At 42.2% G+C, this 26,798-nt stretch overlaps 1 protein-coding gene across 2 annotated transcripts; it reads left to right on the top strand.

The window, feature by feature from the left end:
- Nucleotides 1-6,808: 6,808 nt before the first annotated feature.
- On the top strand, nucleotides 6,809-19,704 carry SRI (sorcin; the record flags this gene model as incomplete). 2 transcript variants are annotated; one of them, XM_081102171.1, is made up of 8 exons in its annotated part: nucleotides 6,809-7,010; nucleotides 8,022-8,105; nucleotides 10,115-10,184; nucleotides 14,175-14,218; nucleotides 14,963-15,110; nucleotides 15,291-15,404; nucleotides 16,377-16,435; nucleotides 18,468-19,704. In XM_081102171.1, the coding sequence occupies exons 1-8, from the start codon at nucleotides 6,924-6,926 to the stop codon at nucleotides 18,492-18,494; spliced, it is 633 nt and encodes a 210-aa protein (XP_080958297.1). In that variant the 5' UTR covers nucleotides 6,809-6,923. The 2 variants fall into 2 exon arrangements, with proteins under 2 accessions (XP_080958297.1, XP_080958296.1); XM_081102170.1 differs by lacking the exon at nucleotides 18,468-19,704 and having other exon boundaries at nucleotides 6,880-7,010; nucleotides 16,377-16,465.
- Nucleotides 19,705-26,798: the final 7,094 nt, after the last annotated feature.

Genomic DNA, 26,798 nt, shown 5'->3' with positions numbered 1-26,798 from the left:
TCCTCAGAAGCACCAGCTTCTACCTCTAAGACCTCACCTTAAGATGCAGGTAATGTAATGTTACACAGTTCTAATTCCGCTGTTAAAAATAGAAAAGTTCTTAATCTGCGCCATTCTATTAACTCTTTTTTTTTTTCAGGCTGAGAATATCTTTTAAGTTTACTCAAAAAGATGTGTGTGTACAGCCCTGGTATAAGTGAGGACATTGGTGGCAAGAATTTAAGAATGAAGTGTAGAAATTAACAAATATGGTAAAGAAAATTATTTAATAATGGGAAAATATATTCTTAATATTGAGATTTGAAAAAGTATACAGAAATGACGATTGGGTTTCCCCATTGAAACTATTAGTATATCTTTGACTGGCTTATTTCACTTAGCATAATACTCTCCAGGTCCAACCTGCTGTCGCAAAAGGTAAGATTTCCTTCTTCTATATGGCTGAGTAGTATTCCATTGTGTAAATGTACCACAGCTATTTTATCCACTCACCTACTAATGGGCACTTGGGCTGCTTCTAAATCTTGGCTACTGTAGAGAACACTAAAATGAAAATAGGGGTGCATATATTCTTTCAAATTAGTTTTTTGGGTTTCTTTTGATATATTCCCAGAAGCAGACTTGCTGGGTCATAGGCAATTTCATTTTTAATTTTTTAAGGAAACTTCATGCTGCTTTCCACAGAGGCTGCACCAATCTGCATTCCTACCAACAGTGCACGAGGGTTCCTTTTCTCCACATCCTCATCAACAGTTGTTGTTTGTGGATTTATTGATGATAGCCATTCTGCTAGTACAATGTGATTTCACTTATATGTGGAATCTAATGAACAAAATAAACTAACAAAAAAAGTGGAGAAAGACTCATGGGTACAGAGAACAGACTGATGGCTGTCAGAGGGGAGGGGATTGGGGGCTCAGTGAGAAGGGATTAAGCAAAGAAAAAAAAGAAAGACCCCTGGACAGAGACAACAGTATGGTGATTGCCAGCGGGAATAGGGGTGGGGGAAGATGAGGGTAAAGGGGGCATAAATGGTAATAGAAGGAGACTTGACTTGGGGTCGTAAACACACAATACAATATGTAGATGAGGTATTACAGAATTATGTTCCTGAAGTCTATGTAATTTTATTAGCCAATGTCACCCAGTAAATGCAATATAAAAATAAAGAAAGAAACTATTAGTATAGACACATAGAATATTAAGCTCTCTATATAGCTTCAGCTTGCTAAAGAATTAGGTGCCCCCAAATTTCTTTAATTTGCCAAGAGAAAAGCTTCCTCTGTATTTCCTTTTTCTCTGAGAAAGTTTGATCTAATTTAAAGTTATCCAACCATTTTAATAAAATGGATACAAATTGTTTCATAGAACAGTAATTCTAAAGCATGTAATGTAATTGAAGATAAAATATCTATAGCTCTTCTGGTAATAAGTTTTAGATGGAGATAGTTAAATTGATTCTTCCATATAAAGTCTTAGATACTTGACAAACCATTGCTCTAATATATTAACTACAAACATAATATACTCACATGTACATACATACACACACACATATATTCTTCAAAATCTGCTTCCGGGTTACTCTTGATCATCCATCTAGCTAAAAGCTTCACTAAGGGAAGGAATGGGTCAGAAGGAACCTATTCAGTAGCCATGTGGCTATTTAAATTTCTATTAAAAACTTAGTTCCTCACTTCAGGTGCTCTACAGACATGTAATTAGTGACTACTATTTTAGATGACACAGATATGAAATATTTCCAGTATGGCAGAAATTTCTATTGGACAGCTGTGGCTCATGATTTATTATTATCAACAGGAACGAGTTAAACACTTTACACACAATTAGACTAGGGTAACATACACGTTAGAGCTAAAAAAAAAAAAAAGTTGAGACTTCAGTCTGGTAAATGTTATTACACATTTCTACCAGAGATGTTAGACCTGTGATTAATTCACCTACAGGAAATGGTGAAACAACTGTAGTTACAGTAGCTAGACTACTTCTTCCACCATTTCTCTGAGCAAGGAAGTTCAGCATGGATACTACTACACATAGTATTTTATATTAACTTTTTTCCAGGGACAAAGAGAGTGTCCACACTGTGTTTTGTCTTGAAAACATATGGATGGATTAGGGAGGGTATAACACAAAAGAACGAGAGCCTGTCTGAGAGGCATAGTCAAATGATGCCACCAACTTTAATAGGAAGAGTGAAATATTTGCATCAGGCTAGGCCCGCTTGAGCCAATCATTTGCCTTCTCCCAGGCTCAGTTTCCTCATCTTCTTCATAAAACAACATGATTGGGGAAGACAGTCAGAATGGTTTCTGAGGTCCCAATGATTTCCCAAAATGACTATGGTCCACACCCTAGCTATAAACCTATAGCTCTTGCCCTCACCCATACTGCTGCCACAGCCCTCAATAACAGTGGCATGGCTGCGTAACTCTTGCAGTTGTTGGCTATGATTTAGTAAATCGTTAGGACACATAAAACAGTATTCTGGCTCCCCAGAGTGTCCATGCCAGTCAGGAATCCCTATTTTTAACTAGCGTGTACCGCTTGAGTGTTCCGTTGCTGAGTTTCTTTAAACGACTTGAGGATTGCAGTGTCCATACCTCAGATTCTGTGATATGAAGGTATAAGGATAAAAATGAGTTCTTATTCCATGGGGTTTTTTATTTGGTTCAAAATTAAAATAGACAAAAGGAGTGGACTCTTCCTCTAGGCTATACTTGAGAATGAAGAACATGAGTATCACTCTTTGATGATAGCTGATACTTATGAGCTTGGGAGAGTTTTTCTATCTCTAGCATTTTTTTTTCCTGCAGCCTCTCTTTTGCCCCAATTCCTGAGAAAGCAGTACAATGATGAAAAAAAATAAGAACTTGGTTTCATATCTTTATAGTTTGCTTATATTTTAAAACACCCCTGCTTCAGAGTTAGGTAGGTCAAGGGTCAAAGACCTGGTGTGTAACTTGCAGAAAGTTACTTAAGCCTCAATTTCCTCATCTATAAAATGTGGGTAACTGCATCTCCTTCGGAAGGTGATGTTCTTTTAGTGCAATACCATAAGGAAGTCTCTAGTACAATACTTGGCGCATGCCCAGAACTTAGTAAAGTGGCTTCTTTCTCTCACTCTCCACCTTGCCCATTCATGTCCATTGGAATATCCAAACCATAAAAGTAAATTCATCTCTTGTTGAGTTCTTAGTATTTTTTTCCTGAAATGAATACTGAGCCCATAAATAGAGATATCCATGTCACCTGGATAAACATTTAAAAGCTGGCTTTGCATCAGCTTTGTCATTGTGCCTGCCCTCTGGCTATTGTTACTGCATAGGGTGAGGCAACAGGCCCAGGTTTCACAGTGTTCTTCTGGTTTTCTGGGGAGACTCTGAAGAAGCCATTCTGCACACAGGAGCCTATCCCAGGGAAGTCATCATTCCTCAGGCTGAGTCAGCCACTGCTACCCACAAGCTTTATCTTAAAACCAGAATCCTGGAGGGCTTTTTAGCAGTGGTTGGCTACTACCCAAGGGCCAAATCTGGCCCACTTCCTGTGTTGTACCAGAGGGCTAAGGAAAATACTACATATTTGAATAGTAAAAAAAAATAAAGACTAATGTTTCATGACATATGAAAACTGTATGAAATTCAAATTTTGGTGTCCATATACAAAGTTGTTGTTGGAATACAGCCACACCCATTCATTTGTATATTATCTATGGATGCCACAATGGCTGAATTCAGTAGTTGCTGCAGAGGCCATAAGGCCCTCAAAGTGATGTATTTACTGCTCGGCCCTGTACAAAGTTTACTGCCCCAGGTGTAGAGCACAGACTCCAGCCCCAGACAGTCTGGCAGCATAGTTCAGCTCCGTGTTGATTTCACATAGTTCAGCTCCGTGTTGCTTCCACTTGGGCAAGCTCTCTCAGCTCTTCAACCAAGAATGATAATAGCATCTATCTCAGCAAATATGTAAAGTGCTTAGAAGAGGGTCTAGTACATATTAAATCTGTCTGTTGTTGGTATTATTAGTTGCTACAGGGTGTTTTTTTTTTTTTTTTCATAAACTGAAGTAGCAGCAACAGCTTACCAATTTGCTATCAACAATTGTAAAATTTTCTTTTGCAGCACCCCAGTAAATAAATTCTTTAGCAATGGGGCAGTAGAAAGAAGTCTAAAGTCAACTGAAATGACAAGTAGCATAGTTGCTTATCCACAAAGCTAATTCTGCGTTACGTACAGATATTTTATATTCTATATCCTTCTTTTGAACTTGAGCCTTACAAGAGCTTATATTCAACTTTGAGTTTAGCCCTCACCATCCACCTATTCCTTATAACTACTTCTTGTTACCTCTTTCTGAAGAAACAGACATCAAAACAGAGGCCAAGGAGCAGAATAAAGATCAGAGGAATACACTCACACATGTACTGTGAACTGATCTTTGACAGGAGTGGCAAAAATACACAATGGAAAAAAGGATTGTCTCTTCAACAAATGGTGCTGGGAAAACTAGATAACCATATGCAAAAGAATGAAATTACACCCTTATTTTACACCATAAGCATAAATCAGCTCAAAATGAATTAGACACATAAATGTAAGGCCTACAACTGTAAAACTCTGAGAAGAAAACATAGGGGGAAAGCTTCATGACATTGGCCTTGGCAGTGGCTTCATGGCTATGCAGGCAACAAAATAAAAATAAACAAGTGGGACTACATCAAATTTAAAAGTTTCTGCACAGCAAAGGAAACAGAATGAAAAGGCAACCCATGGAATGGGAAAAAATATTTGCAAACCATATATCTGATAAGGAGTTAGTCTCCCAAATATATAAGGAACACCTGCAACTCAACAGAAGTAAAACTAATAGGCTGATTTTAAAAATGGTGGGAATGTGGAATGGTGCAGCCACTATACCATACAATATGGAAATTCCTCAAAAATTGAAAGTAAGACTATCGTATGTTCCAGTAATTCCACAATGGATCCAGCCTTAAAAAAAAAGAAAATCCTGTCATATGCTACAACATGGATAAACTTCAAGGATGCTATGCTAAGTGAAATAAGCTAATCATAAAATGACAAATACTGCATGATTCCAATTAGATGAGAAAGGAGATTCCTATTATATAATTAAAGTAGAAAGTAGAAAGGGGCTGGAGTTAGAAATGTGCAATAAGTGGGTGTGGAACAATGAGGAGTTGTTCAATGGGTATAGAGTTTCAGTCATGCAAGATAAAAGGTTCTAGCTTTGGCAGTGGCAGTGTCATAGCCAGTGGGGTTTATCTGAGGTGCAATTATTACTAATTGAAAACTTTTTCCAATACACTGCAGTGACGACTTGAAATATAGTCAACATTGGCAATTTTTGACAGTCTCTATGGATACTCAACTAACTAAATAAATGAAAGGGTCCTAAAGAATTGGCGCATGTAGTTAACAATATTCTGCTATACAATTAAAATTTTGTTAAGAGGGTAGATGTCATGTTGTGTTCTTACCACACACACACACACACGTAGGGGAAAAAACCTCACTGAGGCCAACGGACTCATAAAATGCCTAATCTACCTCAATGTTTGCAATGCCATTTGAAAACAGTAATCTACTTTCTGAATCAAACACAAAACAGGTAATAATATAGTTTATTTGATATGAGAGAACAGGGACTATTAGAATTTTTTTCTCATAATTCAGGACTTTCATTGTTGGAGTTTGGGTATCCAAAAAGAGTGTTGGAGGGAATTTCAACAGAAGAGGAAAACAAGGACCCTAGTGAAAAACGGCCCAGGCGCTGGGCATGGAGGAACCCTGTCCACGGGGGTGAACAAGCGCAGAACCCCACTCCCCAGAGGTTCCCATTTGTTCAGTGTTGGTGACTCTCAATTTTTCTGTGCAACCTCCACAGCATATACTGTGAACCTTGCTCATGAATGCATTTCAAAAACGTAAAAAAAAAAAAAACACCAAAAAAACACCAGAAAAGCATTCTGCCAAAAACATTCAACCAAACTTCAGACTGTTCAACTGGGTGAAAAAGAAAAAACGTGTGAAGTAAAGAAAACCTTTTTCTGAATCACCTAAGAGAAGTTCTGATCTCGCACTTTCCTGAATATTTTTACCAGCACACTCTTCGCTTGCTCTAAAACTTTTCTTGTATAAATAGTAGCTGAGTCATTTTGGAGAGAGGATTTATTTTGCCTGATTCATCCAGACAGTAAATTCAAACTCATTTTCTATGGAAGATCTGGGTCTGGCTGCCCCGCCCAGCACCTGCCCTCGTCCTCCCCAGGCCGTAGCCTGCTACGCCCAGCTTAACCCCAGATGACAACGTCCCCTGGCAAGGAAACACGCCGACGGTTTTTCACCAGTGAAATGTGCACCGCACGCCATCGCTCCCCTGCCCCCAGTTCCTGAAGTTTATCCCTGTTTTTGCAAGGGCGCTTTCATATTTTGATCTTTCCACGACCCACAAGCTCCTAAGCGCTGCCCTAATGTATTCAGCGCCTCCTCGCGAGGCCGCACTCTGCTTAGAGCCGGCCCGCCCTTCCAACAAAGTTGTTGAAAAATTTTAAAAAGTCAGAAAGCAGCCAAATAGGAAGGAAAAAAGAATTCCCGGGGCCCTGTATTGATGTTGGAATGTACCATTGGCTCCGCAGGGAGGAAGGTTCCGGGTGTGAATTACTTGGCGGGTCTGAAGTCACTTACCCGACCTCTGATGACGCGCGGCCTGAGCTTCTGACTCTGAAAGTCCGGGGCGGGCGGGCGGGGCGGGGGGCCGAGGCCGCGGCGGGTCCCGTGCGCGCGGCGACTCCAGGGCGCGTCCCCCCGCCGCGTGGTGCGATCCGGGGCGGGCAGGCGGTGACCGGCAGCGCGCGGGGCGGCGGCGGCGCAGTCTGCACCATGGCTTATCCTGGGCACCCTGGCCACCCTGGGCACCCTGGGCACCCCGGGCACCCCGGCGCCGGCGGCGGGTACTACCCGGGTGGGGTAAGTGCAGCCCGCGCGACCCTTGGGCACCGGGGACGCCAGAGACCACACTTGGCGACTCGGCTGGGGCGGCTCCCGGCGCCTCCCGCCCCGGCTTCTCCCTGCCCGCTGCCTCGCCCGGCCCTTTCGGCCTGTTTCTCTGGCTCCCTCCTTCTCTCCGTCCCCTCCGACTCCCCGCGGGCGGCTGCGCGGGTGGATTGCGACCCCAGACGCCCACCCTGGGACTCTCTGACGCGGGGCGTGAAATTGTGCAGATGGGGTGTTGGCTTCCTCCCCCTCCCTCTGTGTTTTCCCTAAGAGCTACAGCCATTTTAACTTAGAATGGACCAGAGACCAGCTTCTTCCTTTAAAAGAAAGTGGGGGAAACTGGTCAGGAAAGATCGCCCGAGTCAAAAGCCCCCTGGAGGAGGGCCCCCTGGCCCGGCGTCCGGGATGCGCGTTGTCCTGGGAACTGTTTCCAAGACAGAGTGTTCCCTCCCGGGCAAAGAGCCCAACCCAGACACACCTTCCCCCTTCCTGGCTACACCTGTCCCCAGACGCTTTGAAAATGCCATAACACGCTATAAAAATAAATTTAAGTTTGCTTTTAAATTACTTGCCTCGGTGGCATTTACTTCAGTGACCTGAAGGTTAAAAGGGGGGTTTCAGTTGCTTGGCTTACCCCGATGTCATGTCAGGACAATTCGTTTTGGTCCAAGCCTCCAGTTTGTAAATCCTACTGGAGCGAGCATGGAAGGAAGGGGGTAGAGAAAAAAAACGCACAGCTCAGTGAATTATCACAAAAAGAATGTGTAGACACACCCAAATAAATATCACCCAGATCAAGAAACAGAACATGAGGCAGATAATATTCTCAATCTCCGTTTTATAGAAGAGGAACTTGAGGTGGGGAGGCAAAGGATGGGGAGGGCGGGCCATCGCTTGGCTTTGCACAAAGGCACCCAGTGGGGAAGGAATGAAACTTGGTTCAGTGGAATAAATGATACTGAATGTGTGTTTTCTGTTTTACAGTATGGAGGGGCCCCGGGAGGGCCTACGTTTCCCGGACAAACGCAGGACCCGCTGTATGGTTACTTTGCAGCAGTAGCTGGACAGGTTAGCTTTTCCCTTTAATATTAAGAATCATCAGACTCTACATTTGTATTAGTCGTTGTCGTAGGGGCCAGTAAAACGACCCTTCCTCTGGAAAAGAATCCCTTTGCTTCTGCCGAAGAAAAAAAGAGGGGGAAATGCTTAGTTACTTATTTCCGAATATTCAGAACAAATTAGGACAAAGTGTTCCTGGTGTTGACCCTAGTTCACTTCAAAACTAAACTTGTGGTTGGATTAGGGTCCGATTGAACACAAGAGGGGATTATTAATACCCTTAGGAGATCTGTGAGGTAGAAAGATGTCTTTACACCTGAGTTGTCAGGGTCCACCGTGGCTTCCAGAGAAGAAATTGCCCATCTGGTGGCCACAAACCCCTGTTTGTACAACTTAAAGGCATGGTGTACTAGTAGACTTCTACAGCCAGATTCCAATGGATACTTTCTTTGGGTTGAGCTTGATTGTTAACCAGTTACCCGCCTTAGGAAATAGGTATTTATGGTAAAAACCCACCAGCTTCAAAATAAGAAAGGTACGACTCTCTTCTTACTATCAGGAAGTTAATCTTGTCAACAGTTTAGTTTCACTTTGATGGAGGTGCTGTTACTAGGTCAGCCTTCTATGTCCTTATTAGCTGTTGTGGCCTGTTTCCCCACGAGCTTTCACTTCTCTGAATTCTGAGTGGTTTGACAGGGGGTGGTGGGCATGAGGGAGGTCACTTCCCCGGCTCCGGATGTCACTGTGTATGGGCAATATGCTGTAGGTGTAACCCAGATATGACCCGAGGCATTTGCTCATATAAATTCACCTTAGCTTTGTTTTGGTCAAACGCTAGAAGCAACACAGTCTTAATGTGGGAATGCCACAGAAAGTGTGGGATAAAAGCCTAAGACCAGGTTTTAGAACAGCACTCTAAGAAATTCAGTTTGAGAAACTGAGTGGAAAATTGAGTCTAAAACTGAAAGAGCTTCCCTTGAAGTATCTCCTTAATCTGTTAATGATCTGTATCTTTGAAACCACAAGACACGGCAAAGCTCAAGACTCACATTCGTAGATGGCCTGTGCCTCCGGCCCTGTAAGTGACCCCACCTGCTTAGCTTTCACAGCCTGGCCTGTATCAGCATATCCCTGGCCTTTCCAATTGTTCACCCTGCTCCCCACTTAGAACTCATATGGACTTTAGGAATTAGGTGTTTTATTTTTAAATCCCTAAAAATAATATATACCTGGCTCAGGCCTAGGCCAGCCCATGAATAGGCCCGGGGAGCCTGTTTCTCCCAGATATATATAGTTCTGATCTGAAGTCACCATTCACCACACTATCAGCAAAGTGAACAGGAAGTTCTCTCTCTGAACCATGCCTTTCATTTGCTGATGTCAGCTGTGTGCCCTGCTTTCCCCTCCCCCAAAAAAGCTAGAATAAGAATTTAAGCAATTACATAGATTATTTTATTTTAAAATGCTTAACTCTGGCACTTTCCGAGCTCAGAGAGAGACAAGAGAAGTACAGGTCAGAAACTCGTTGTATTCATTCATTTGAAAATATCAAGTATCAATGGAAGAAACAGAATTCACCTCGGTGTTTTATTAAGAGGGAAACCTTACACTTGAGAGTGTTTATGCCAAATCTAATTCAGGAATTTAGAGGAAATGATGAAAAGATATTGGTAATAATAAAGTATAGGTGTTAGCAGCTTCCTGACTGTGTTAATTCTTGTGTAATAATTATTTAAAATAGAGTCTGAAAGTGATATTAAGAAATGCATTTTTTTTTTGTTATGGCCCTAATTATCCATTGGTGGAATAGTTGCCTTTATTTCATCATACAATTATTTTTGGAAGTAGGATGAAGAAAAGAACACCTATTTTTGAAATGTATTTCTTTTAAAAAATTTCATGTATGATAATACTTATTTTCTTGGTTATTACTGCTACATTGAACACTGAAAGTAAACAGAGAACTGGATGATACAGATGACTATGGTGATTTCTCTTCCTATTTTTGTTTTCAAAAGGATGGACAAATAGATGCTGATGAATTGCAGAAATGCCTGACAGAGTCGGGCATCGCCGGAGGATACAAACGTAAGTTGCCAGTCCCAGAGTTTCTCTAGACGTGCTCTTGCGGTTCCTATTTTAGCTGTCGCTTATGATGACAGCCTTCAAGGAAACTGAGCTTTCCCGATCCGGCAACATTTAGAATTTCAAAAGCAAAATTCGGTTTCTTATTTCCAATTGTGAATCTGAATGCAGTTCTTAATAAATCATTCCACACTACCTGCCAATTTAGTGGGTTTCTTAGGTTTGGGCTCCCTTTATTTGGGTTCGCAGGAACCATGCGAAGCAGAAACAGTTTTACGTGGTCTCCCTCCCAGGGAGTTAAAGTGCTGAAGTGAAATCGTCCAGTTTAGGTGTCTTTAATGACAGGAGAATGTCCCGCCATAGAAAAGTTTCATAAGAGTTTATTTAAGCCAAAATGCTGAGGACATACCAGAAGCAAAATCTCAACAAATTGAGAAAATGCTCCAGAGAATGGCAGTTTTGCAGTTTCTCTTATGTATTTTTGAATCAAGGGAGCAAATGTAAGAAAGGCACATGCAATCCATTGGTGGTAGATTAAGGAGGCGGGAGAAAGCAAAGTGGGGAAATCTCTAGGGTTGGGTAAAAGGTAATATGGAGAAGCACATGGTTTTACATTGGTGAGTGCAGGATAGTTAATAATGAACATTCATAGCACCTAGAGCTGGTATGTGGGGAGTTAGGTTACAATGAGGGGTGCTGTGGTGCCTGAGGCTGTGCCTTCCAGGGCTAGGGAAAGAAAATTACTCTAACATTTCAAAGGCATGTTAGCCTAGAGTAGTGATGGCGAACCTTTTGAGCTCGGCGTGTCAGCATTTTGAAAAACCCTAACTTAACTCTGGTGCCATGTCACATATAGAAATTTTTTGATCTTTGCAACCATAGTAAAACAAAGATTAAAATTTTGGTATTTATTTTATATATTTAAATGCCATTTAACAAAGAAAAATCAACTGAAAAAATGAGTTTGCGTGTCACCTCTGACACGCGTGTCATAGGTTCACCACCGCTGTCCTACATGCATCACAGTGGACTGGGCTCACTTAGTGTAAAGATTGACCTTTGCTAAGGAAGATACAGGCCTGGGACGGGACTACCCCTCATGGCTTGCCCAGGTAGGAATTTATGACCAGACCATCCTGTGCAGATACTTTCGGTCACTGAGTGTGCCGGGCCTCCCGATAGCTGGTAATGGTCCCTTTTTCGTTCACAACAGCTAGCATTTACTATTTGCCAAGAGCTTACTTTGTCCCGAGCCTGGTGGCACTCGGGGCTTTGAGTGGCTTGGTCCCCTAGTGGCCTGCCTGCACTCCTGGCTCTGAGTGCGGGTCCTGTCATCCACCCTTAGTCTTTGAGGAGCCAGGTCTGCATTCCTGGTCTCAGCATGCTGCTGGCAACACGAATATTTGGCATGACATTCCCGGGTCTTGCCTCTTTCCACTTCAGAGAATGTGTTTGGGCTAAGACATTCCCTTCCTAACTTCTAACTCTATCCACGCGTCCTCCTTTCCCCTCCTCTGCAGTTCCTCACAGACTGAATCTGCTGCCTTGTGACTTAGCACTCACACCATTGCCCTGCCCTTTGAGCCCTGCCTCCAGCTGCAGATAGGGAACCATTGCAAAGAGGCTGCCTCCTTAACGGATTGGGGCAGGGGTGTTCTCATCCCCCACACGCCTCCTTTCAGATCAGCTCTGGACCCTGACAGATCCCCAGGGCACATGATAGTGTCCTGACTGAGGTGCGGTAGCTGCCAACTTCTTTGCCTGTTGTTCACTGAGGCAGAACGTCCAATCGAAGCCCCCACTGCCTGGGAAACTGCATTAAAATTCCCCAACGAAAATTCACGTCTGAGCATTTGTAGTGGCATCTTTTTTACTGTTTGACATGGCGCATTTACTAGTTGGCTCTCTATTTAGACTATTTGCATTTCTGGTTTCATCCTTTGTTTCATATGACTTCAGCATCCTGTTAATATTTCCTAGTTGGGGGAATTAACACAAGGGAGGAAGCTTTTACATTTCTGCCATTTACTCTGGTCCTACCCGTACACAAAAGAAGCACTTTCTAGATGAGGGGATTTTTTTTTTTTTATTGTAGGCAGTACATGCACATTGTTACCCATTAACTTCAAGCAGCTGAGGCTAGTGAACAGACAGTCTAATGACAGGGTTTAGCAAGGCGAGCCCTGTCGCAGTGAAGATTATTTTGCAATTATGTAAAATAGATTTCTGTTATTCTACACTCCTCCATAGAGGAGGTATGGGAGGTTTAAATCTGAATAACAAAGTGGCTTGTTCATCCTGGGAGAGCAGTCCTTGTAAAAATCTCATCTGAGAAAGTCACACTTCTGGGTGTGGCTTTAGAGAGGACATTTCCTGAGTCATCAGGACCATGTGAGCTCTGGAGAAGGTATTTCCTGAGTCACCGGGACCATGTGATGAGCTTCATGTGCTCATTTCATCTGGTGGTGGGGGCTGTACCGAACCACAGAGTCATCCTACATAACAGCTGTCGGACCAAGTTTTGCAATACAGAAATTACACATTCACAGGTCTCTCAAACCCAGCTTCCAGACAGAAACAGCACAGGTGGGGGCGAGGGGGTCTACTGCAGCCCAGGACCTACAGGCACCTTTGTAACCTGAAAATAGGAAGCAGCCATACCTAGAGGTGGAGTTGATGAGGGCAGTTGCTCATCTGTAAGATAGTCATTCAGCTTCTGTGTTTGCCTTGCGTGCAGTTGTTACTCTGAGCAGCAGAGAAACAGCTGGAGGCAGGGCTCTCCCCAGAGGTCTGTTACACTGGGTTCCTCCTAGAAGAAAAGGTGTGTGAGCCATGCTAGTAAAATGAGCTGGAGAAGGAGAGGAAAGGTACAATTACAGTGAAGATTACTTTGCAATTATGTAAAATAGAACTCGTAATAAAAGTTTTTTCTGGAGGGAAAATACAAGTAATATTGAGCGAGAGTTTCCTCACCCCAACTGATTAGACTTCAGCATTCTAGTGCCTAGAACGGTCTGGAATGGGGGATTCTCTGTTCACTTTTGTTCACTGCCCATCGCATTCCCTCCCTTTGTAACCCTCAGAAAAAATGACCAGATTTCTGTTCTTCCTGAAACAACTCTAACTTGTCACTCTCCTCTAAAAACCTGGAGCAGCTCCATGGTACCTAAAAATAAAAGCTAAACAGTTTATCGGGAATTCAAGGTAGTGTAGCCTCATGGAAAGGTACCTACTTCCTCCCACTTCCTTTGCCTGCCCCGGACTTTCCTGCATCTTTGCTTATGCTGGCCCCTAGCTCTACTTGGCTGTCACCAAGTGCCCCCCATCTTTCTGTCATTCAAGGTTTGGCCTAAATGCTGCTGCTTCTACAAAGTCTCTCTTACTAGGAAGGAGCATCTAAGTCCTCATTGCATCTTACTCCAGAGCGCTCTTATTTATCACAATTCTTGCAAGCGTGCTTATCTGGTTCCATATATAATCTTATTGAGTATGAACAGAGGTCAGGCTATTTGAGGTAGGAGGGTGCCATTCAGAGCCTCACTTTAAATTTAGGGAAAAGAAAGAAAAATATGATTAGACAAAGAACTAGCAAACCAGCTATTTATATTCAAGTATGAGCAGCAACAAAGCACCCCTACCTTCCTACTCACAGTGGTGGGTGTAATACTAGTACATTGTGGCTCGTTATGGTGAATTGAACTCACTCTGTTACAGTTTCAAAGGTAAGAAGGTACATAATATTTTTAAAAGACTATACTATGGAAAACTTTAAGCCTATTTAAGATAGAGGTAATTATACTGTGAACTTCTCTGTACCCATCACTCAGCTTCAACAGTTATCATGTATGGCATTCTTGTTTCAACTCTAACACGGCCCCGTTTCTTGTGAAGTAAAAGTGTGTAAATCATATTCCCAGTTAATTTGAAGGTATCTAATGTAATGTGAATTTTTGAAATTGTATTAATAGGTATGTACTTTCCTTGATTTAACAGCTTTTAACCTGGAGACTTGTCGGCTTATGGTTTCGATGCTGGATGTATCCTTTACCTGGATTGCTGTGTGGAGTATTTTTTCTTGTAAAAAAAAATTCCTCCCTAAAGGGATTCTTCTAAGAATTAATACCTTGTGAACACAGTGATAAATGACCAGTTTTTTAAAAATCCTTAGCTTTTAAGGTGGAAATTGGAGAAAGGAAGGGAGCTTAGTAAGATTAAGATGTTGGTTGTTCCAGAATTCAAGGAAGCAGCTGAGGAGAGCAGTGTAGAACTCGGAGTGTCCGGGAAGCGTTTTTGCTTCAGCAGTGATTGTTCTATGTGACTCGCACCTGACCTTCAAGCCGTGGAATTTGCACAGCACAGTTGTTGGGCTCAGTTTAGCAAGTGCTGGCCCTCCAGTACCTTCCATCCCACCTCACTTGCTAAAGTGAAAACCGTGGGTCTGGGAGAGCTTACCAAGGGAGCGTTAGGCCCCACGAGGGCCCCAGGACGGAAGGGTGAGCCGCGTAGCCTGGGGCATCCAGAAAGTGCAACCGGTTCCAGGAACAAGAGCGCTTTTTACTTGTAGCTCACAGTGACCATGACATTTCCTTGTAATCATATCGCATAGATTATCTTTTCTCCCACAATGAAAAGGTGGACTCAGCTCTTTTCCAGGGGCCCTGTAACATTTTTAACCATTGTAGCAGAAAGAACATTGAATTTCCTGATCCTTGATCTTCGATTTAATCATTAGAAAATATTGCCCTAAAAAAAGATGCTCTAAATCCTTAATTACAGTTCAGAGAGATCTGTCAGGCACCATGGGTTTCAGTGAATTTAAGGAACTCTGGTCTGTCCTGAATGGCTGGAGACAGCACTTCACCAGCTTTGACAGCGACAGGAGTGGCACGGTGGATCCTCAAGAATTGCAGAAGGCCCTGACAACAATGGGTGCGTATGGGGAGGGGTCATTTAAAAAAAAATTTCTAAATCTGCTGCATGAAGGCAGTTTCTGTATTCTAGAAGTATTGTGTATTAATATACTCTCAGTCTTAAAATATTGTGCTTATTTTTTAATGATCTTTCTGTCATCCTTTAACGTTTTGGCTGGATGAATTTTCTCCCTTTCAGGATTTCGGTTGAGTCCCCAGGCCGTGAATTCAATTGCAAAACGATACAGCACCAATGGGAAGATCACCTTTGATGACTACATCGCCTGCTGTGTCAAGCTGCGAGCCCTGACAGGTGTGTTCTTTGAGACAGTGTCATCACCATAGGTCAAGAAGACACGCATTTTTATGACATTTCATTTCTCAGTGCTTCTAAACTTTTATTGTCCTAATCTTTTTTTTTTCTTCTAACTTAAGTGGCTTTTTAACATTTCTATTCAACTCATCTAGCAGAATTATTTTTTCAGATTTGTACATGAGCTGCCATTAAAAAAATCCTGACAGAATTTTACTGAAATGTTCCAAAACATGACAGACTAATTTTTTGACAGAGTATGAGCAGTATTCTGTGACTTCTCCCTAGTATGTGAAATATCTGAAAAGAGTGAATCACTCATTTGTAGTTCTCTTTCCTATTTCCTCCTGATGGAAAGTAACTTAAAATAGTGGTCATCTGTTTCAGGTGTATTTCTGAAATGATGAGACATCAATAATCTCTATACATTTCTATTCCCTCAATTCTTTTTCTTCCTCTTGTATACCTTTTCTTGTTCCATTCCTTTTACTCTTTTTAATATCAGGTTGTAGAATGTTTATTCATCCTAACAAAAATTTGAGGGCAGATTTTTTAATGAAAGTAAATCCTTTTCAATAGGGCAGAGCTCAGGTGGAATATTTTATCACGGCCCGTTTTCTATAGTACGTTCACCACCTATTTCCTAATTAAACAACACCTATGACATTAAGAACTTTGAAATCTGTGCTTTCATCAACATTAAGTAATGGCCTCAGAAGCCGCACAGCTTTTACTGACTTTGGGATAAAGTGTTTTCTTCCAGCTCCACATTGAAAGAGATAGATGGCCGACTTCTGCACATTGTATTACTTTGTTGTTTATTATTTTCGTTCATATTCATATAATTGGCTTCTTTGCTTTGGTTATTTTGGCTGGTTGTACAACTTAAATGTTATTGCAGTGTGAACCCAAAGCCAGAATAATTAACTATTGTCAGTTCATATATTTTTAATTTACTGTCTTGTTTTACAGACAACTTTCGAAGACGGGATACTTCTCAGCAAGGTGTTGTGAATTTCCCCTATGATGATGTAAGTCTCAGTAAATTCAGAACTGAGTAGCTGCATAAGATGCACACCAAATGGGATGCCCTTTAAAGTTAACTGTTAGGAGCATCTTAAGCAGTGGTTCTCAACCTTCCTAATGCCGCAACCCTTTAATACAGTTCCTCATGTTGTGGTGACCCCCAATTTCATTGTTACAAATTGAACATAATTAAAGCATAGCGATTAATCACAAAAACAATACGTAATTATATATGTGTTTTCCGATGGTCTTAGGCGACCCCTGTGAAAGGGTTGTTCAACCCCCAACGGGGTCGCGACCCACAGGTTGAGAACCGCAGATTTTAAGGGTGCCAGAGTAATCCAGGCTTCAGTGATCAGGAGTTATCATTCAGAATTTATCCATTTCATTTATTATTCATCTTACCCACAGAACACTGTTTGCTGTATATTAAAAAGGCCTGGGTCAAAGCCCAGCTTGTCCCGCTCTGGCTGGGTCACTCAGGCAGGTTTCTGCATTGCTCTGAGCCTGTGTGAGGGGAGAGGAGGAAGTAATACCTTCTTCACCTGGCTATTGTGAGATTTCAGTCAGAAATGTCCTTGAAAAGCATCGCTCAGCGTATCTGCTTTTCCCTTCTTCTCAGTCACTGAGAAGGAACTTTAAGAGCTGAAGACACTATGTGACACACCCATGTCCTTCATGGAGGACATCAGGCACAAGCTCAAGGGTTTACTAACCAGCCACACTAAATGAGGTAGGATCAGGCCATGCCACCAGCATGACGGTCACCGAGGGCCACCTTTGATTGCATTCGTTGGATATATGTAACAAAGCAAGGGAGAGGTTTAGTTGTTTCACCATTTTTTGCTTGAAAGCCATTGATTTTTTTAAAGATTACTTTTAGAATAAAGTCACTGTGATAACTGAATAAACTAAATGTTGCTCCGTCACAAAATACAAAGATGCATGTGAATTCGGCTCAGCAGCTGCTGCACGTAGGAGTACACTTTGAAAAGGCTAGTGTGTAAATGTTTATTTTTTTCTGCTGAAAGATGTGTTCTCTTTCATGTGCAACGTCTCAGGTGACAGTCCCGTCACTGTTTCCGAAGGACAGGCAGCCGGTGGAGCGGAAAGTCACAGCCTGTGGCCTCAGATGGGGCCACTTAAGAGATACCTGAGCATCTTGATCCTTAGTTTCCTTCTCCCTGAAACGGGGCGGCCAGCTGGGCCTTGCAGGAATGCTGCAGGACTAGCAGTGCACAGTCCTCACGGGTGTTAGAAGAGTGAAAAAGAAAACTGATAAGAAGCCCCGCCTCCTGGTGTGTGTTTAGTGGCGGGGCAAGCAAGCACTTCACAGCACGTGCTGATGCCTCTGAGCTGGGGTCTCTGAACTGCAGAAGGGTCAGAGCTTCTGTTTCTGTGCACACACACACTCGCGTGCTACCATTCCATTGATTGATTAAGCACATTTGAAGGGAGTAAACTGTTTAAAGGAGCTCTGTTAGAGTAATGGGGTAACCCTGTGCAGTTTGGAAGTCTCCATGTGATATGACTGTGTAAACTGAACTGTTATTTCTATTTGTGAGTACGAACTTTTGGACATGCCCATTTCTTGAGTATTTGAAATTTAAGTAATTCTATATTCATTGGAGTAAGATCTGATGTGAGCTTTGACGTGAGAAACCCATTGGATTTTCTTTTTTAATCCTCACCTAAGGATGTTTATTGATTTTAGAGAGAGGGGGATGGAGAGAGAAAGAGAGAGAAACATTGACCAGTTGCCTCCCGTACAACCAGGATCGAGCCTGTAAATTTTGGTGTATGGGGATGACACTCCAACCCATTGAGCAACCCAGCCAGGGCACCCATTGGATTTTATATTAGACTGCTTTCCTCAAAAAAATGAGCCTTTCCATATGTCATTTACTTTTATTTTATAAAGGAGTTTTAAAAATCCATAGTTCAAACTAGAATACGAAATGTAAGTTGCTTAAACATAAGTTAGAGTGTATACGTTTAAGAGGTCTGCATTGTGATGCTGACTCTTCTCTCTTTCAGTTCATCCAGTGTGTCATGAGTATTTAAATCCAGAGGGCGCTGTGTGAACCGATCGACATTCCAGCGGAAGCGCTCGCTCTTTGCTTGCCTTCAGTGACGCGTGTAAACTTGCTTCACCGCTTTTCCTTAACAGCTGTTGTAAAGGTTTATTACTTTATGTACATCTGGAGTTTTTGTTTTCAGTTTAGGTAATAAATTCTTTGGAATTTTATTAATATAAGATCAGTTCTGCTACACCATTTAGAACTTCCTTGAGCCATTGTCATGTCTTATTTTCTTGTTAACCCTGTTTTATGTGAATTTAAGTGTGCAGAATGTTTAAGGCACATTATATACTTTTCACTGTAGGATACTAAAACCTTTTCATCAGGCTGCAGCTGCTGTCATTCCTTCCCTAGAAGGGCTCTTGCATGTTACTGAAAGCTTTATGTATGGCGTATTCTTGTTTTGTTTTGTTTTGTTACTCCTCACCCAAGGATATTTTTACCATTGATTTTTAGAGAGAGTGGGAAGGAGGGGGAGAGATAGAGAGAGAGAAACATCGATGTGAGAAAGACATATCGATTGGTTGCCTCCCACACGTGTCCCGACAGGGCCGGGAAACGAGCCTGCAGCCAAGGTAGGTGCCCTTGACCAGAATCAGAACCCAGAACCTTTTAGTCCTTGGGCCAACACTCTAACCTCTGAGCCAAACCAGCGAGGGCTGTGTGGAGTATTTTTATCCTGTAAAATGTTTTATACCTACAGTGATGCAAAAAAAACCATGGTAATCTATGTCAGGGTTCATCTTGGTAGAAATTTTAAGGCTTTAAGGCTTACAGATATTTTGATTGACAGTCATATGAACAGATGGGGACAGGAGTGATTATTTTCTGCCTCTTGAAAACCTATTGAATAATCTGAATGGCAAATACTGTCTGTCACCAAGATCTTCGTCATCACCCACGTAGACCTTTGTTAACCATACTTAAAAACCTTGTACATTCTGAGCTTGACTATGTAAAAAAGAAAATTAACAGGAAAAAACTAAGGGAATGTACGAATATATGAGCTATGATTATTTTGGCTAACAGCATTCTAGGTGATTTAACTTCCTTTATACGTTTCAGTATTTTCCAAGCTTTCTATAATGTGTGTGCTTTTCCTTTAAAATCAGATGTTAATTTTTTAAATATTGATACTTTCATTTTGATATGCCATGTGTTCACACTGACATTAAAGAATATACACAACCAAAGGTCTGGAAGTTGTGTTCCGAAATGTTGCTGTGCCTGCCACTGGGAGTCAGGATCGTGAGCTCATTTTCTTCCTTCCTGCTACTTTTCCAGATGTTCTCTGATCAGCAGGTATCACACTGGAGTGGAGGGCTTTTTAGAAAAAAACCTTAAAACATGTCCTTCTAACTAAGATCTGGATTCCAATGCTGCCTGTGCCTCTTCCTGTGGATGTGGTTTGACCACTTTAGGTCATCTCCGAGCCTCGGTTTCTACATCTTTGAACAGGGATTAGCTGTTACCTCCTGGGGTTAATCTGACTCTGAAAAAGTGTGTTGGTAGAATCAACACCAATAATGTTTCTGTTTCTTAAATTCAAAGCTGGGCTGGTTTGCTCTTTTTTGCAAGAGAGCTTAATAGATAAAATAATAAACTTAGTCTAATTTCTCCCTGCCAGCAGAACACCTGTCTCATTCTGGGGCCCAACGTGACAGCTACCATTCTGATCCCAACCAATGAAAATCAAACATTTCTAAGCATCTTTAGCCACATTTCAACTAGTTATTTTTCAAATATTGCTAAATATATATTCATTTATACACGTTTATTCAGCCCCAACTTATATATTTATGTCAAGTAGTCACACCTGGGCTACATGTTAGACTGTGAGGCAGCTGGTTTATACAGGGTGGGGCAAAAGTAGCTTTACAGTTGTTCGTATGGAAAATAACACAAGAATCAACTTTTGCATACTCACAACGTAAACCTACTTTTGCCCGGCCCTGGGTTTCACTCCAGAGATACTGTCTGAGGCACAAAGCTTGTCTTGATCCTGAGCTGTCCAGAGGAGGGCCAGACAGCTCAGAGGACCAGGAGGTAGGGAGCACCCTCAGTCCCAGGCCTGCTGTTTGCTTCAAACTCACCAGGATCCTCTGGAGAAGTCACGGTTTAAGGAAGGGTTGTTTTCTGGATGACTAAGGGTATGAGGAAGAAGGCTCTTGCCGACTCAAGGTGATGGGCCATACTTGAAGCATCCGACTGCTTTGATGAGCCCCAAGGTGAGCCGCAGCTATCATGGTTCTGAATTTGCCTTTGGTCAAGTGCGAAAGGACACAAAACCATGTCTCTGAAATACTCGATTCGGTGTTAATTATTGATACCTTGTAGCAAGTCTCCGTATCTCTTCCACTTCTACTTTCACTATTTCTTTCCGAAAGCATGGAGCCTGGTCTTCAGCATGTCCCTACATTAGAAAGTTTCCTTCCCCTTGAGGAATTTGACGTATACATCTCCTTTCTTTAATTACAGCCAAAGTCTTCATTACAAGTGAATCTCGTGTTGCCTTATTTCTATTTTATGTTGGGTTCTGTGTCTCATTCATTATATACTTCCAGTGCAACCTCTCCCACTTCTTTACAATGGTCTCTTGGTCTGTTTTTCTGGTAAAGCTGTGAGGTCAAACCTGAATACTTCAGTTACTTGGAGAATTAAGTTCCTCCAGTCACCCCGACTCAAGATTTGATTTAATTTTGCAGATTTGTGCTTCGATTTTTATGAGTTATGAAATATACCCTTTCCAAGTGCTTCCATAGGATGTGGCTACAGGAGGCCTGGTGCCTCTCTGGGGACGACTGGCAAGGACAGCACGCGGAAGTCTTACCTAACTGCTCACAGCTCTCACTCCCCTTGAGCCAAAGTGGAGGTCAGGCTCCACTTGTGCATGAAGTTCCAGGTGGTACTGTCGGTCACAGATGGCATGTGAGCTCAAACCTCTGCTCTTTCAGAACTAGACTTTGCCTTCACTCGGCAGAGTGCATCAATGTTTCAGTGCACATCTTATTTATATATGCCTAAAATATAAATACAAGAAATGGAGCTCAAAAAAAAAAAAAAAGAAAGAAATGGAGCTCTATGTAATCATAAGTTTTTTGTTTTTTTTTTAGTTATAATACATGTACAAGCCCTTAATCCATTTTTCTCACATATTACTTTTTTCCTCAGCAGACTAAGAGCTAAAGGCAAGGGAAGTGCAAGTTCCAGGGTAAAGACTAGTGGGTGAGCACAGCCAGTGTGGCTCAGGGGTTGAGCATCGACCTATATGAACCAGGAGGTCATGGTTCGATTCCCAGTCAGGGCATATGCCCGGGGTTGCAGGCTTGATCTCCAGTGGGGGGCATGCAGGAGGCAGCCGATCAATGATTCTCTCTCATAATTGATGTTTCTTTCCCTCTGAAATCAATAATACATATTATATGTATATATAAAAATATAAAATGTATACATTATACATATATATATATATGACTGGTGGGTGAAATTGCTGCTTGGCAGATGATGAAGCGTCAGGTGTAACAATTTTTCAGTCTATGAACTTGAACTTAAACAGCCTTCTGAGGCCCATCGCTTTAGAGTCTAACACAGGTGAGCTGTTAAATAAGCCCACTGCCTGGGCTCTAGGTCAGGGTACGGAGCCGGGTCCTTGTTAGGGTCAGGGAGAAAGTGCAAAAAGATGAGGCATAGCAGGTGGGTAGATGGAGGAGGCTCTGCCTGCTGCCCGGCTGAGGAAATCATCCAGCAAACACACCCAGGCTCTCCTGAAGGACCACTGCATCTCTAAGCATGCTGACGGCCTTGTTTAGGACAGTGCGGCACAGAAAGAAAACCCCTTACCTGTATCCACACATAGCTTCTGAAAGACAAACAGTGGCTGGGAGAAAAACAGGACTACAGGGAGTTATGCATCAAAAGAACATTGATCTTTCATTGAAAGTCACTTTATTGATGTTACAATGAGAGTGACATAGAAAACCGTGGTCTCTTATTAGCTTCAGAAGGGAAGACTAATAAAATTGTGCCGGTGATTTGAACCTCAAGTTACAGTGACCTTTAAAAACAGCAAGATTTTGTTAACTTACAACATGAGAACAACCTTAGCACTGGAACAGCCATAAATCAAGTCACGCTTGCTCAGGAAAGCAGTTGCCATACACATTTCAGTCGGTGTTTGCCAAAACCCAATAATTTTTAAATAACCTAAGAACCTGAAGTGCAGAGAGGCAGAGAGGATAGAATGTGAAAACGAAGCCAATCTAAGTATATACACGATAACCTGGTTACCAAAAGGGGAACCGGCTATTTATTAACACTTCCCACCAAGTGGCGTCCACTGTGGATGGGACATCACCCCTCGAAGATGACAGATGTGGAAAACACTAGCACAGACCTTCCCTGGCTAACAGATAACCCGCTATGTTCAGGGAGAACACAGTTTCTAAGAGAAGGTGTGCTAGGTGGAAGTCTCTTCCAGCAAGTGAAAAAAGCAGAGCATGCTCACTTATCCTGAATAAACCTATCATTAAGCACTTTTGAAGTTGGTCTAAAAAAAACGTGCTCCATATAAAACAAAGCTCTTGGGTCCCTTTTACCCACTAAAAAGACTCCTGAATCACAGTTTGATTTTTGTACTGGATTGTGGGATTTTTCATCAGGCAGTGATACACACGTATAATTTAGCAAAACCTCTTGGGTTATTACTGAGTACATGTATTCATGTCAGCACTTTCTGTGTGGTGTTACCTGGTATGACTTAGCACCGCTGTGTTTAAAGATTTGGAGCTATTTTCATTATTTTAGAACTTGACCATCAAAACACAAACCCACATCTGAAACTATATATAGGCTAAGCCCTAAAGCAGTGATGGTGAACCTTTTGAGCTCGGCGTGTCAGCATTTTGAAAAACCCTAACTTAACTCTGGTGCCGTGTCACATATAGAAATTTTTTTGATATTTGCAACCATAGTATAACAAAGACTTATATTTTTGATATTTATTTTATATATTTAAATGCTATTTAACAAAGAAAAATCAACCAAAAAAAATGAGTTCGTGTGTCACCTCAGACACGCGTGTCATAGGTTCGCCATCACTGCCCTAAAGTATAAGTAGATTAGTATTATATGTGTGTGTCTTTTTAACTTGAGAGGAAAATGTTCTTTTCTTAGCAAACTCTGGAAACTTTATTAATGATTTTTAAGTGCATCATCTTAACAAGATTGCTAGTCTCATTGTATGCCTTTTTGTAAAAAAACAAACAAAACAACACACATTTTCCCTGATTTGGACTTTAAGGAGACCTAAAAACATGACATGACGATGCCCTTGAGCAAAACCTCGCCAGCCTTGAAGTGCCTCCAGCTACAAAGCAGGTGCTATGAACAATGCAGCAGCAGCAGTGACTGGCCCATCACGGCTGGACCATGAAGTATTAAAAGCCAACACTCGGTAACACTGCAGAGCACACAGGCCTGTCTGTTGTAGGCATGCAGCACCTCTCCCCACCTCACCCCAAGTGGCCATCCTGGGCCCCTCTGCACGGTTAGCTCCTGAGCTGGGAGAGGATCTCCATTCTGCTCCTGTGCCAGCACCCCAAGGCTGGCTGCGTCGTATCTCCCCTCCATCCTGGAACACTGCACCCCGTGCCCAGGTGCCCCGGGGAGAAGACTAAAGGTGCCTCTGCCCCCTATTCTACATCCCTCTGCTTCTCCCAAGTGCCAATTTAGGCCAAAAAAGGGACTTACCTCGGTGACAGTGCAAGTTCCTAGTCAGGAGAAAAAGGCTGACAGCTACTGGGAGGGGAGCGACTTCAGAAGTAGGAGGGTCTGGGAGCATTTCTCAAACCCCACAGCGAGGATGCTTACTGTCTGTCGGGCTCTGGATATAAAGGGCACAAATACTAGGCAGGTTTTTGTTTTGTTTTAATGTGTTTTCTACTTATAAACCGAATCAGAAGATGCTCCATTCTGGGGACTCTGACAAAGCAATGAATAAGTGTGAACAGAAATAGTACGTCCTGCTGTCTGAGGTCCCGCTGGTCTCTGGTCGCTCTGCTGCTGCAGGTGTGCTGGGAAAGCTCCTCTGGCGATTAAAAGCACCTGCCCGCAGAGCATATGCTATGAGCATGCGCCCACGGCTCCCAGCAGGTGTGGCTGCTCCCCCAACACACACCCGCCCCCCCACCCATCCACCCAGGATGGGCAGGATGGCCACCTCGCACTCCAATACAGAGGGAAGCTATTTCTGAAAAGTCCTTCACTCTCCCCTTGGGAGGAAAGTTACATTCAAATTCAGAGTAGTCTTATCACGGCAGAAAATATCTTGGGGGCAGGGAGACCTGAGTTCCAAATTAAGCCAGATTCTCTAGGAATGTGTGCTGCTTATATATTTTAAGTTAGTAGACTGAGAATGTGGGATTCATCGTGACTCCATTTAAGAAAAAAAAAAAGCAGCATGTGGGACAGATTTAGAGGAAAACATAGAAGGGTTTCATGGAAAATCCATGCCAACTTACCAACCTGTAGGCTGGCATTGAAATGTGCTGCCCACAGCGCGTCCAGGCAGCAGGCGGCAGTGGGGTCCTAATCAGGCTGTGGCAGCAGCCGTCCTCCCTCCCTTCACTCCTGCACCCCCGCACTCACTGCCGCACTGTTCTCCATATCCTCTGCACGCTACTCCATATGCTTCCAAAAGCTCCCCCTTCCTTCAAGCAAAATGAAGTAAAAAAAAAATCATCTTCTCTTTCAGTTAGAATTTATTATTATGGTTAATAACAAGGAAATATTTAAAGTGCTAAATATATGTTAAAACAGAACTACATGACAGCAAAAAAAAAAAAAAAAAGAATGGATGAAATAAATAAATAAACAGACTTGATTTTGAAACGCTGAAGTACCGTTATTTCCTTTGGCCCATAGATAACTATAGGTAACAAAGCAAAGAGCAGCATCTACAAAGATAAGAAGTGAAGTACCCCCAAGAGATCTGGGGCCATGGGCATAATTAAGTGATGCAAATCTACAAGGGAATCAATGAGAGAGAGAGAGAGAGAGAGAGAGAGAGAGAGAGAGAGAGAGAGAGAGAATGAGAATGAATGAAGAGAGAGAATGACTTCCTTCTCTGAAGTGAGCAAATTATTTAATTCTATCTTTTAGAAACTTCTTTTAGAAAGTTTACCAATCTTATGTTCAGAAATCTATGCTGGTCTGACCTTATATATAAACACAATATTAAACGCTTTTTTTTTTAAGCAAGGGAAAAGTGAGAGAGGAACTGTATTATCACTTAATAGCACTTGTATCAAAATATGGTTTGCATTTTAACCTTCCACTTACTTTATTAGTCAACTTTTTTTTTTTTTTTTTTTTTTTTTTAAGGAATAGCACTGGGGTTTTTGTAAAACAAAACAAAACACAGCAGTCATAGCGAATGGTCAGCCTGCATTAGGCGGCACTGTTTGAGTTTGTTCCTTTCACAGACTATGAGCCTGGGGGCCACACTCTGGCTGGAAGAGGCCGGGGAGGATGCACTTCCCGCCTAAGGAGAGTGGCTGGACACAGAGACCAGTTAGTCTGAGACAGAGGTTCCTTCAGGGCTCCCTGTGACCCCACACCTCCCTTGCTGACACTCTTAGCGGAGAGATTTAAATGTTTCTTTAAATCATACTACGCTGTAATGATTATGGATTAAATGGAACATCTCAGGCCGCAGGGTTGTCCATCTGAAGTCTTACCTATGCACAGAACTTTGGGAAGGGGAAAAAGGCATACAATGGAACACACAGGCCGGTTAACTGCTCTTCTCTGCTTAGCACAACAGGCAGGCCCTACAGTGGACTGGGGGAGGGAGATACAGATATTAGTTACACAATACAAAGGGCTCTGTGGCCTCACAGGCCTCCAAAATAGATAATTAAAAAAATAACGCTGTGCTTGTGTTTAGTGTCATGGGTCCATTCTCCCTGCCTCTGTGGATGAAAAGTCATAGATAGGTATTTAGATTTAATACCTCTAGAACACCAACTATGAGTACACATATAGGTACTTCTCGAAATTACCCACTGAGATTACAAACTTGCCAAAGAATCTTGCAAATGGCTGTAAGGATGTTTAAACATTCTTAGATAGAGTAGATACTGAGAAGACAACATTAAAACTACTATAAAATCATATTCTCTCTGCAAATAAAACAAAACACTTTCATTCAGTTCCATATGAAGGTTATGACCAAGGATGACGATAAACTACATATATACCTCTAGAGCAGGGATGGGGAATGTCCGGC

This window comes from Myotis nattereri (genome assembly GCF_964212035.1).
Source record: "Myotis nattereri genome assembly, chromosome: 11".
Taxonomy (NCBI): Eukaryota; Metazoa; Chordata; class Mammalia; order Chiroptera; family Vespertilionidae; genus Myotis; species Myotis nattereri.
Note: the sequence above shows the minus strand (reverse complement) of the source record. Positions and strands in the feature narration are given on the sequence as shown.